Genomic DNA, 13,379 nt, shown 5'->3' with positions numbered 1-13,379 from the left:
ATTGTATTAAATAATAATCTTATAATTTAATTTTCTTCTATATTATAATTATTCTATATTATGATTATAATTTCAATCTTTTCCTTTTATACTTTTCTCCCTGTTATGAAAAAAATGTAATTATTGGTTTAAAAGCTTTTTTGTTAAGAAAATTATTTAAAAAACTCACTTTGCTTTTAGCTGCAGCTACATAAATTTTCTACATATATAACACACATGTACCATAATATCGTACTATAGTACATTAATATTTTTACTCTTTGCGCTACTCTTTCTGTACTCACAAGCGAAGATGTCCGAACGACCGAAGCGAGTTGCCTCGAAACCATCACGATACGTCACGACGTCGGATGAGGCTCCTCGGAAGCGGAAAAAGGTCAACGCCCCAGCAATCAGCGCTGAAGATGTCCAGGGTGACGTCCAGGACATAAGGATGAGTCTTCAAAACAATCCTAATTATTTTAATAATAATAATAACAATAATTATTCAACACATTCATCATCGCACATATACATTCCACCAGACCAAAACATTCAATCAAACATTCAGTCACCCGTAGCCGTGCAATCAAACACTCAATCGGACACGAACAATCAAATACATATGCGCACTGAATCATACATAAACCTTCAACCAAGCTCATTATCATCTCATAACACTCACGCATTACAAGCAACACAATCACTCACACAAAACTCACTATCTCATAGCACTCACGCGTTACACGCGACACAATCATTCCACACAAAACTCACAATCTCATAACACTCACGCATTACCACCACTCACACAAAATTATGATGCACCTCGCGTCGAAAGGCTAAGCTACGCCGATAATAATTTTGTAGAATTGCAGAACCAACGTGGAAATTCCAGGGATGTATCTTCTCGAAATTGGGACAACGATATTGGAGGAGCGACGGCATATGATTATCCATCAATACCACATTCATCATCGGCACATCATTTGACGCAATTAGAAAAGCCGGACAATCAGTCAATTTATATACATTTATTTATCTGTTACTATTTTTTAGAGAGAGAGAGAGTTTATTAGGAGAGTTATTTTTCATTATCAATTAAAAATACTAAATATAAAATAGATAAAAAATACAGAAAGGGGAAAAATATGTTTGAAAACCATTTGTAAAATGCACATCTTTATAGAATCTGTAAATGCTATTTAATGTTTACAGGAGACTGTACGAACGCTTACATCGTATAGAGGCAGAACTAACGTAAGAGTCACATCTATTAACATACCATATCTATTAACGCGACTTTTCATTGTACTGATTCGTTCTTATATTTTATTTGCAGACGAGTAAATTCCACCATGGAAAAAATTTTGAGATGCGTCCAGGATCACCATCGCGCACCACAGAAGCCGGCCATCTTCCCTATACGATCACTTCCAGACATGGATGCGTTTGAAGGAAGCAACGAGGATGAATATTCCAATGCCGTAAGTGAACAGAGAAATTGTATTGTTTCGTATTTATAATTTTTTTCACGTATTCTTATATACAATTACATTAATCTTGTTTACGTAGGTAAATTATTTCCGACACATTGGCGGCTTTAATTTAAGAGAAGCTGTAAATATCTGCCTGAAGGAAAGTTTGAAGGATGCCATCGCACCGTCGTTTACATGGTGGGGCCGTCAAGAACATCGACCACTATGTAACACTCGTCTGATTAGGGCGATTTACGGTAAAAGGTCGATTATATTTGTTTACGCATAAATATTAATATTACTGCGTGTCCCCTTAACGATAATGCAACCTGCCTTTATTTTTTAGATGGTGTATGTCAAAACAAAAATTTCGAGAAACCGACGCGCTCCGAATTCCAAGCGCAAATGCGCGAGGCTTTGAGAATGTCCAAGGAGAGACATAGGAGCAGATCGCGCAAGAAGACCGTTCCTCACGGTGACGGCGCAAGGATTCAGCGTACTTTACGGGACGACGAGCGATCGAACGAAAGCGGAGACATGGAATCTATTAACGACGACGAGCAGGCATAACATTTTATTTTATTTCTTGTTGTCCATTATTTGGAATTTTCAATTTATTTTCTTTTGAATTTTTAATTTCGTCGTAATGTGATACATTTTTATGTTTTATATTTATTTATAGTTCTAAACACGCAGAGGATCGGAAGGAAGAAGAGAAGGAGGAGGAAGACTACTACGTGACCAGTGGATTCAGCGATACGTATGTGTCGTTGAGTGGGTCACAAACGGCACTTTTCAGTGCCTTTTTTATTCATCCAATGTTGGATAATCTCTCGATCATCGGCACTTTTCAGCGCCATAGTTTCACACGAAATCGGTACTTTTCAGTGCCCGAGATCTCTTAATTTAACATCATAATCGTGCGCGCGCGTATATTTTATGTCGTGTGTCGTACATACGAATAAATGAATACAGTTTCCCTTCAGAAACTACTACTCATTTATTTGAAAGAATTGAGATGCGCGATAAAAAATATCACGTCGCGCAAATTGTGTATCGAAGTTATCAGTGACTATAATTTGTATTTCTTGTCTGTTTAGATTCACCAAGTTCCAGTTCATTCGGATCATCGAAAACCCGGCACAATTCGGCTCTTCACAATTGTATTATATTTTTTATTACATTATTATTATTATTATTATTTGATAACATATTATTGCTAATATTGTATTCGATTAATATTATATTCCATTTATTAGATTTTATATACTTTATGTGTAATTATGTTATTATATTATATTATATGTGTAATTATATTATTCATTTATTTCAATTAGTAATAATGTATAAAAATATGTACAATAATGTGGAGACAGTAATAAACCTAACAGTTTGTATGTAATTTGTGTTTTCCAGTTATTTTTAGTTAAAAAAATATACAAAAACATCGAGACCCTTTAAATGCATCATTTTCTATGAATCGCCGAAAACTGCAGATCCTGTTCGGTTTCTGCTGCCAATTTGACGTCAGATCATGTTAACAGATCCTGCTCGGTTTCTGCCGCCAATCTGCTGTCAGAGTCTGTTAGCAGGCTCTGCTGACAGATCACTATCCTAATGCGGACATAACGGACGCCAATTTGCTATCAACTTCTGCAGTAATCTGTTGCCAATCTACTGGCAAATTGCACACATTTTGCTTACTGGGTAGTTACGAGGACTTGATTAGAGTTTAAAAAAACGGCAAATGATATGAAGAGGAGCTTGAGGAGGGAAAACGAGAAAAAGGAAGAAAGCAAATTATAGGTGGCTACTATTTTATTATGGAACATCAGAGGAATGAAGAGTAAAAAAGCGGAATTGGCTAACTATATAGTTCCATATGATATAGTGATACTAACGGAAACGAAGGTGAGTAAAGATACAGCAGTTTATTTTTCTGGATATAGAACATACAAAACTAAAAACGTAGGAAGCGAAGATGGAATTGCGATTTTAGTGAAAGAAGATATTAAATTCGAGGTAATAGATGAATGGAAGATTAACTCAAAAAATATCGAAGCGATTGATATTAGAGTGAAGAGTATCAGTAGAATATTTAATTTTATAGCAGTTTACAGAAAACCTTATGGAAACGAAAAATTGGAAACATGGAATGAGTTGCTCAAATTTAGGGGAATGGAGGACTGTTCCATTATCCTGGGCGATTTTAATGCTCACCATTGCACATGGAACTGTGCAGATACGGACTTGAATGGTGAAAGACTATATACTCTGTGATGTACAACAAGGGATATATTATTATTAATACTGACTCCATGTCAAGATTGAACAATTAGAATCAACGGCCTTCTAATATTGATTTGATATTTGCAAATAAAGATATTGCAGGAATTATCGATTACAAACAACTACCGGACACATGGGGATCAAATCATTACCCGTTAGAAATCTCAGTGGATGCACAGGTTATTGTATACAAGAAAACAACTAACAAGATTACTGGACGGAACACGGATTGGAACATGTATCACGAAAGGGTGGTAGATGAATTAAATTACATAAGAGACGAATCGTGTACTGATAGCTCTACCAATCGGTATAACTGTTCTCGTATTTTAGATAATTATCAACGATTTATTCAATGCATTAAAAATTCAGCTATAATCGCATCGGGAAAAAAATTGATTGAGCAAGAAGAAACATCAGAAGCCGTTCGACGAAACGGGAAACGATATAGTAAGAAACAACCAGTCAGATGGTGGAACGTAGAGTGTGCGGAAGCGATAAAAAATAGGAAAGACAAATTGAAAATATGGAAAAGGTCACAAAATATGGAAGACTGGATCGAATATAAAAGAATCAGAGCAATAGCTAGGAAAATCATCAACAAAAAGAAGAAAAAGATTTCGTTAATTTTTGTAATAGTATTAATAGGTATACGAATATATCGTACATGTGGAATAATATGAGAATTTTTAAAAACGTCCAAAGAAAAATAAATTGGAATACGTGGCATAACAAAGACAGCGAATCGGAAATAAGAAGAACAATTGATGAGCTGTTTCCTCCGTGAGTTGAGCAAGAGAAAAGAAGACAGTATTTATATGAGGATCATGATCACCGAGAAATGAATGCAGTTTTTACCATGGATGAGCTGCATAGAGCATTGATAATGATTAAAAAGAACTCAGCGCCGGGTATGGATGGCATCGATTACCTCATGTTGAAGAACCTACCAGTGAAAGGCAGGAAAATGTTGCTGAACATTTTTAATGATATATGGTTGAGTGGCGTGTTTCCTGAGGATTGGAGAAAATACCAGGTTATCTTTATCGACAAAATAGGTAAAGATAAGGTCAGACCTATTGCGTTGTCGTCATGTGTTGGTAAATTAATGGAAAGGATGATCACGGAAAGACTGATCTGGTGCTTGGAAAAAAACAAAAAGTTACATCCTATGCAGAATGGTTTTAGGAGAGGAAGGTCCTGTATGGAGAATTTAGTGAAAATGATCGTAGACGTAAGAAGTGCCGATCTAGCCAGCGCTTACACTCTTGCTGCCTTTCTGGACGTTTCCTCGGCGTATGATAATGTGGATCTCGATATAATGGCAGAGAAATTGAGAGAGGAAAAGTGTCCATCAGGGATTTACAAATTTCTCAATAACTGGTTAGATCCTCGGAAAACGTTTTTTGTGGTGAATAATCAGGAAGTAGTGACAAGAAAGGTATATAAAGGATTGCCTCAGGGAGCAGTGTTAAGTCCTATTTTATATGCACTAATAAATTAACGGATAGGATTGATGACTCGGTTTCTGTTGTACATTTTGCGGACGATATCGCGGTATACGTTCAAAATGTTAGCAGATTTGATAATAAGATCAATTTGGAAGTGGCTGTGGATAAAATAAGAAAAAATTTACTGAAAATTAATCTTAACTTAGCTCCACAAAAGACACAAGTTGGAGAATTTTCTAAATTAGAGTTTTTTGATAAAGGGTTGTACATTAAAATTAAGAAAGCGAGGATTTTCAATAGCCAAGGAGCCAACTTCCTAGGTATATGGTTAGATAATAAACTTTCGTTCAACAAACAAGTTACGGGTACTAGGGGTAGAGTCAATAAAGCGAACAACATCTTGAAATATCTGAGCAATGTGTCGAGAGGCATTGAAGTCAACACGGCTCTAATGTTATACAAGAGTCTAGTGAGGTCCGTGATGGACTGACTATGGCCTATTTATCTATAGTTCTGCTTCAAAGAAGAATCAAATAAAGCTGGAAAGAGGTCAATACCTGGGTATTCGTAGGCCCTTGGCTACGGAAACAGTGCTCCGAATAATGTTATTGTGGCAGAGTCCAAATTAATACTTTTAAGGGATAGAGCGACAGTGCTAGCGAAAAACTTTTGTAGTAAAATATATAAGTACGGTGAGGATGTGTTCAGACTAAGTCTGGATCAATTGTTAAATAGGGAAAGAATGGCTAAATATAGGAGTCCGTCGTTTAAGAAAAGCATTCTTTGTGAAGCGTGGAAGTATATCGGACGGTTATGTGATGAAATAGGTATCAAGGAAGATTCATTTGAGATTTGGAAACTAGATTATGGTAGTATTACTAATATAATGGAGGTTGATTTCGAGATTGGTAAAAGTATTAAAGATAAAGGAAGAAAAATGAATTTAGAAATACAGCACATAGAAGGGTACAATGAGGTAGACATGGAGTTGATTAAGACGGCTAAGCAGAAATACAATATGGAGGAAAAAACGTTAATAATGTATACAGATGGATCCAAAACAGCAAGCGATAATTCGACAGGAGTAGGAATAGTTATAGAAGATCAGGAAGAAGGCTGTTGCATGAGCCTATCTAAACAATGTTCCATTTTTACTGCAGAAGCAATGGCCATATCTACTGCCCTTAAGATAGCTGAGAGTAAAATAGACTCGATAAAAAACGTTATAGTTTTCACGGACAGTAAGTCGGTTGTTCGGGCAATTATAAACAACAAGATCAACGTTTACCAGAACAAATATATATTGGAAATTAAAAGACTCCATAGCAGGTTTAAGGATATTTATAATGTTAAGGTTGTAATGGTATGGATACCTGCGCGCGTTGGTCTCACAGGTAACGAGGCGGATTACTTAGCGAAAATGGAAAAAGGAAACGGCAGAGAATAACATTGAGGTTACTACGAACTGCTCTGGGATATCGCAACTCAACGCCGACTAATGTGGTATTAGCGGAAGCCAAGGTAACATCTCTGAGAGAGCGGTCACTGATGCTGGCCAAGAATTATTGTAGCAAAGTAATAAAGTACGGTCAACCTGAAACTCGTAACAGTTTGTCGGTCCTGTCTCGATTGGAGCGTGGTGCTCGATTTCGCAATCCGTTACATAAGTTATTATTACAGAAGCGTGGGACAGAGTGTACAGGTTACGAGATATAATCGGCCCCGCTCGGGATGGTTATCCTATGTAGCTATATAGTTTTGCGGACCTAACAGAGAATATTGACGTGGACTTGGACTTCGGAAGCTACTTGACTGGTCGAGCAAGGACGGAGTATAAAATTCCCCTGCAAGCGATACAATATACGAGGGATGACATAAGTATGATCAGGGAAGTGATTCAGAAACATCAGCTAGATGACAAATCGATAGTCATATATACGGATGGATCACGGACACAAGGCTTTCGGTCTACAGGCTGCTATCGTTGTGGACGAAATAGACACCGCATATAGTGTTAGTCTTCCACACGAATGTTCCGTTTTTACAGCAAAAAGCTTCGCAATTGGGGCCGCGCTGGACTTGGTCAGAAATTTGGTAGAGGAGGGGACTTTTGGTAATCGAAAGTCATTAATTATTTTTCGGACTGTCGTAGTGCGCTACAGGCTCTTACAGACAATAGATTATCACCATATAAAAATCCGTTTATATTGCGCTCGCGTCGATTGCATTTCGCCTTGCGCAATCGGTTTAACATTAGGATAATTTATGCTTGGATACCGTCTCATCGAGGCATTACGGGTAATGAGGTAGCGGACTTTTCAGCGAAGGAGGGGCGAGAGGTGAGGTTGAACACGAATTTGAGGTGCCGATTTTCGATAATTTCAAGACTTTTGCAGACGAGGCATGGCAAAGTACACAAAACTTAGTTATGGCCCAGGGAGCTTACAAGGGATGTAATTACTTTCTAAATTACTACAAACGCGATCGAAAAAAGCCGTGGTTCGATAAATTACGTAAAGAACGATATTTTTGTTCTTGGATCAACCGCTTGCGCGCAAATCATTATAATTTGAACGCTTCTTTGGCTAGAAAAGGATACATTACGTCTGCACGTTGTGATTGCGGGCATGAAACGGAAGACATAAATCATGTTGTCTGGAGTTGCATCCGATACGATACAAACAGAGAAAAGCTATACGAAGAGTTGAGCAAAAATGATAAGTCTGGGGCGGAGGATATTTTTCGATTATAAAGCGCCTCGATATTCGTAAACTGGATATTATCTATAATTTCATTAAGAAAATAGATAAGATTATTTAAGTATGTTAGACGTGTTGCAGGTTTTACGTTAAATAATCCAAAGGCGGGATTGAAGGCATTTCCGCTCTAACCGGAACAGTTCCAGAAAAAAAAAAAACATTAAGGTTCCTATTAACGACTTTAGAAGGCTAAAGTGGACTGGGGGATACGTGCAATGAAATTTTAGGAAAAAAGTAGATTGGAGGATAGAAAAAAATTAATACAGGCATGTTGGAAAGAAAAGGACAGGCAGGCAGAGAGGAATAAAGATTAGTACAGTGTTGAAAGAGAGAAGTATTTTAACAGAAATGGATGGGGAACAGAGGCATAGGAAGGTTTGAGAGAAGAAGGAAAAGATTTAGAGGTAATGTTAAGAGAAAGGGAACAGGACATACAGATACAGTTAGAGGACAGTCGGATGCGAGAGTCAAGGTATAATAGGAGATATGGACAGTGGGATCTTGGTATCGAAAAACCCAAATATTTATTGAAAGAAAATATTTGTAAGGCACATGTGGGGAATGATGTACGGGCACTAGCAAAATTAAGATGTGGAAACATGGAGGAGGCATACAAGTATTGGATTAAGGAGGAGAAAAAAAATGTTGGTTTTGTGCAGAGGGATGGGATAGTTTAAAGCATTATGTAGGAGAATGCAGAGAGGTAAAAGAGTGGTTCATCGGTTTGGGGTAGGATAAGAGAAGAGAGATTAAGGAAGTTGTGCAATGATGAACTTTGGGAAGAAAAAAGGGGAATATTGAAGAAATTTGGGCGGAAAAGGTAAAGAGAAGTAGGATTAAGAGGAGAGAGGCGAATTTAGAAGTTAGGCAAGATAGTGTGTAAGGAGGAGTAAGAATAGAGTAGTGCAACAAGTGTTAATGTTAGCAGGAATGTGTATATTGTAAATAATGGAAATATGAAACATTGTAATAATTGTAATAATGGTAAACAAAGTTCACGGTATCTGTAATTAGTATATTTGTAAGTTGTAAATAATAGGTATAAATTATAAGTTAGGTCTAAATTATAGTTTGTATCGGATGAGAGATGATAGAGGTTGTGATGCAATGTAATGTGTTATGTATATGACTGTGTTATTTCGAGGTAAGTTGTAAATTGTAAAGTAAGGTAATGCAAATGGCGTATCGTAAATAATAGTGGTGGCGGTAATTTAGGAGGTATGGTAGACAAGGTGCAGATAAGATTAAAGGTATATGGAGGAATAGGATAGGTAGGATAGGTGGTATGATTGTTCTGAAGGATGGATGAATGATCGGTTAAGGTATCTTAATGTAAATCAAGTCCCTTTCTTGGCGAAAGCTGAAATAAATATATATATATTATTATTATTAACGACTTTAGAAGTATTTTTAAAGAGGCTTGGAATAATACTCAAAATGTGATAGTGAATGAATCTGGTCATAAGGGCGTGCACTATTTTAGAAATTTCTATGACAGGGAAAAAAAAAGTACCGTGGTTCCGGGACTTCAATGAGAGATATTTTGTAACATTTGTAAATAGATTGCGTGCGGACCATTATAATTTAAATGCGTCGTTAGCGAGAAAAAATTATGTGATAGAAGAGAGGTGTGAATGTGGATACGGTAGTGAAGATATTGACCATGTTGTTTGATGCTGCCATCGATACAAGGCAAGAATAAAAATGGGAGACATTTGGAGAAGAGGATTGGCTGGTACTAAAAGTATACTGGAAAGTTTGAAGAGAGAAGATTGGAAGAAGATTCAAGTTATATATAACTATATTAAGACGATTGGAAAAATAATTTGATAACAGTACTTACAAGTTGGGATTGCAGATGTGAATATACCATACTCGAAGCACATACCACCTCTGCTTCTGTATTCAATAACCTAAAGCCTGTAAGCTAGTTGACGACGCGTGCTTGGAGCACAAACAAAAAAAAATCAAAATAAGAAAAAATCGAGGATTCGACTAGCGTGACTGATAAGCGTGCGGACTTCGACGAAAACATTTATAAAATTCAGACTTGGAATAAATTGAGCTGTTTTACACTAGACCTGAGAACTTTTTTCTCTCCACATATCTTCTCATCAATATTCTCAGTATCTTCTCATCATCTCATCCTTGATCAGACACGTATACTCATCCAGGAACCATCTTCTTGGATGATAATCGTTTGATCAATATTTTTTGTCATTTTTCTATCTCATCAGAATCTGATAGTTCCTCCGATGAGTCAGATCTCTCCAATTTGGTCCTCTCTCGCTCTCTTTCCAACTCGATCTTGACTCCAAAGATTTGCTCACGTTTATATCTCTTCTCATCTACATTGGTGAATGCCACATTCTGTTGTCACAATAATCTTCGCAGATGGATCATCCTCATCTCTGGTCTTCGTGTATCAGATCAGTGTGTGGTGACATCAGCAATCGCTTTATCGTCGTATCTCTTGTGTACGCACTTCTTGAATCCTTTTCTTCCAACTCTTTGTCTAAACTCACTGCTGCGTAATCTGGTCTCCTATCACGAGCACAACAAAGCACCTTCACATTTTTCATAGACAATTCTCCTGTGAATGAAAAATAAATCTTCTGATAATAAATATTCTGATACGTATTACATAGCGAATTAATATAAATAACGTCTAATAGAAGCACAACAAATGAAATTGACAACTACACATATTCTTGTTGTTACTAAAATGTTGTTTTTACAAGATTATGTCGTTTTTATTTATATATTCAGACAATGCGCTACAATGTTAAATAATAAGGATTCTATTCTTATTCTTTATGACTCGCGAAATATCTGCTTTAGCGAAAGGACTGAATCTAACTTTTATCATTTTTCACGGACACGGCATATGCCGTATTTGCATATGGGTGCTAAGGAATCGTTCGTCATACAATAGTCCTTCATCATCTTGACTACATATCAGTAAACGTATATCACTGTACTGTAAAAATCACAATTAAACAAACTCAATTTTATTCATTATCAACACCACACACGAAACCACGGAACTCGTGTTTTCAAACCTTGCGCAGTGTTGTCAACTGTTGTCAACGGGACTCGGTTTTCGCACATGCGCAATGAACACTACATCAAGAAACATAAAAATCAGTAAAAAGGTATGTCGATAGTTGCCCGCATAATGTTGAAAAGCTTCATTATTTTATTCCGAGTGCGGACTGTCTCAATTTTGTGCGTACAAATTGCGAAATTTTTATAAAAAGCATTTTATTGTGCAAATGGCAGCACCATCGCGATGAAGTTCCCTAGTCACTCCAAAGTAAGAATTCCCATTAGTCAGTTTTTGAAATATTCGATTTTGATTTGTCATTTCTACTGCTTACCTCCATTGGGCAAAAAACTGCTGCACTAAAGGTGCCTCCCTCTACCACTAAAATTCAACATCATTTCTACATCTGATAGAAAACCGTGGTCCATTCTATGTCGATGCTTTAGTCGATGACATAATCTCTCGTACATACATACTTCTCAATTTATATAAATATTGATAAATATATATATATATATATATATATATTTATGCATATATGAAAATTTATAAAATTCCTCTTGAACAAAACGAATTATATTTATAATTTATAATTATTGTAATACTGCATTAATAAATTATACTGTACCAATTAACTTAATTAAATACAGAGATTGTATGTGAAAATACGGTGTACTGTGTAAGTGTTCTCTGACGATTTTGCGCAGGGAAAACAATTTTGTTGTGTACTCAAAGTAGAGAAATATTACGCAAAAGTACGGTCACTGCACGTTTCCGATTCAACAAAGTGAAACAGCTGTTAAAACAAGTAAATCGTGGCTAAGAATAAAATGTCGGGGCCAATGGTGTTGTGTCAGCTATGGATGGGTGGTGTAAGTAAATGTTATTGAAATCAATTGTTATATTAGGCGTGCTCCACGACGCAATTAATCATCAAACGTTAACATTTGTCATCATTTCAGTTAGAGCCATATATGACAGAGAGTTTCATCATGAATGCGTTTCACAAGATGGGTGAGCAGCCACAAACAGTAAAAGTCATGCGAAATCGGTACACTGGTGAGCCAGCAGGTTATTGCTTCGTGCATTTTCCAACTGATGAAATGGCACTCGACGCTATGCACAAGTTAAATGGCAAGGTGATACCTGGCTCGAATCCTGTAAGTGTATTATACTTTGCAGTATACTACAAGTTGGTGGTAATATAGTAGCAGAGTAGTAAATTTTAAGAATGACACATGTCTTTTTTTCCTCCCCTATATCAAATTTTTGCCATTTTAATATTCAATAATAATTAATTTAATAATTTTATCTTACAGCCGGTACGGTTTCGCTTAAATCATGCTAGCACTACAGGCAAGCCTGCTGCTGAGAGAGAATTTAGTATTTGGGTAGGTGATCTGTCCACCGATGTAGACGACTATTCTTTGTACAGAGCATTTGCCGCGAAATACAACTCAATCAGGACAGCTAAGGTCATATTGGACAGCTCTGGCTTTAGCAAGGGTTATGGCTTTGTCAGATTCGCGAACGAGGAAGAGCAGAAGAACAGCTTGATCACTATGAACGGCTACAGAGGACTTGGGACGAAATCTCTGAAAATTTGCAACGCGGTGCCTAGACCTTGGAATAAAATCTCTGGGTATGCTGTGACTGTACATGTTGCGTCGTATGAATTATATAATTCTGCAGAGAGAGTATTATTTATAATAAATACTTGATCATTTTACAGTTCAACGCCACCACAATCAACCTCCGATTACCCACCGTCTAACATGAATTCAGAGGCGTACAATTATTACGATACGTCATCATATTGGAATAGTTACAGTGCTTGGCAGCAAGGCTATTATGAAAGTGAGCCGACGTCGGATGCTTACAACAGTTACGTATCTGATCAGAAACCCGAGGAAGACGAATTGGAATTAATCGGTATGCTATTTAGCTCTCTATCAAATTACATGTAATCGTATATTCGAATAATTGTCAAATTAATATTTCAGTTCGTGAACTCTATACGTTTGTCTTTATCCTTTTACAGAACATTCCATTCCGATCGACACTGACAAGGCAAATAGAGAAATAATCGAACAAGACTATAATTTGTGGGATGCTCTGGAAAGTTCAAAATGGATTCCTTGTGACACTATAGAACTGTGCTATTAATGATTAAGAATAAAAATATGAAGATTCACATCACCTTTGATCATACAAGTGCACATTATCACTTCTAATACGTGAATATAGAAAAATATATTTTATATGTGATCTCTCTTCAAAACTACGTCTAGTTGCAGCAGTTTTTATAGCACTTCTGATACCGAGTGATTATCATTTTCCATATCTACGTATAAAATAAATTTTCGTTCCTCAAGAT

At 36.6% G+C, this 13,379-nt stretch overlaps 2 protein-coding genes and 1 long non-coding RNA gene across 5 annotated transcripts in view; 2 read left to right on the top strand and 1 right to left on the bottom strand.

Annotated features, from left to right (window-relative positions):
- LOC105282267 overlaps positions 1–11,084 on the bottom strand; it is a 32,257-nt gene extending 21,173 nt beyond the window's left edge. The window contains exons 1-4 of one of the 3 annotated variants that reach the window (XR_003407196.1): positions 10,817–11,057; positions 9,800–10,549; positions 9,619–9,705; positions 7,332–9,316 (exon numbers count right to left, since the gene is read on the bottom strand). The gene's annotated coding sequence lies outside the window, so the exon portion shown is untranslated. Of the gene's footprint in view, positions 1–7,331; positions 9,317–9,618; positions 9,706–9,799; positions 10,550–10,816 lie in introns of those variants that run through there. The other 2 variants (XM_026973427.1, XM_026973429.1) reach the window with 2 other exon arrangements.
- On the top strand, positions 112–2,027 carry LOC105286601. Its single transcript, XR_003407189.1, has 4 exons — positions 112–997; positions 1,322–1,466; positions 1,555–1,714; positions 1,804–2,027. It is a non-coding gene; the product is annotated as a protein dopey homolog PFC0245c (long non-coding RNA).
- A 748-nt stretch (positions 11,085–11,832) lies between the features above and the next one.
- On the top strand, positions 11,833–13,379 carry LOC105280548 (tRNA selenocysteine 1-associated protein 1). Its single transcript, XM_011341166.2, has 5 exons — positions 11,833–11,874; positions 11,965–12,162; positions 12,322–12,644; positions 12,735–12,934; positions 13,044–13,379. Exons 1-5 carry the CDS (start codon positions 11,833–11,835, stop codon positions 13,166–13,168), a joined length of 888 nt encoding a protein of 295 aa, XP_011339468.1. The 3' UTR covers positions 13,169–13,379.

The sequence above is a fragment of the Ooceraea biroi genome, chromosome 10 (assembly GCF_003672135.1).
Source record: "Ooceraea biroi isolate clonal line C1 chromosome 10, Obir_v5.4, whole genome shotgun sequence".
In the NCBI taxonomy this organism is placed as follows: domain Eukaryota; kingdom Metazoa; phylum Arthropoda; class Insecta; order Hymenoptera; family Formicidae; genus Ooceraea; species Ooceraea biroi.
Note: the sequence above shows the minus strand (reverse complement) of the source record. Positions and strands in the feature narration are given on the sequence as shown.

What these genes read in the sequence shown, in the direction of transcription:
- LOC105280548 (XM_011341166.2), top strand. Translation starts at nt 11,833, where the DNA reads ATGTCGGGGCCAATGGTGTTGTGTCAGCTATGGATGGGTGGT. An exon ending in GTCAGCTATGGATGGGTGGT is followed by an intron (nt 11,875 to 11,964) that starts GTAAGTAAATGT and finishes TCATCATTTCAG; the next exon opens with TTAGAGCCATATATGACAGA. An exon ending in AGACGAATTGGAATTAATCG is followed by an intron (nt 12,935 to 13,043) that starts GTATGCTATTTA and finishes ATCCTTTTACAG; the next exon opens with AACATTCCATTCCGATCGAC.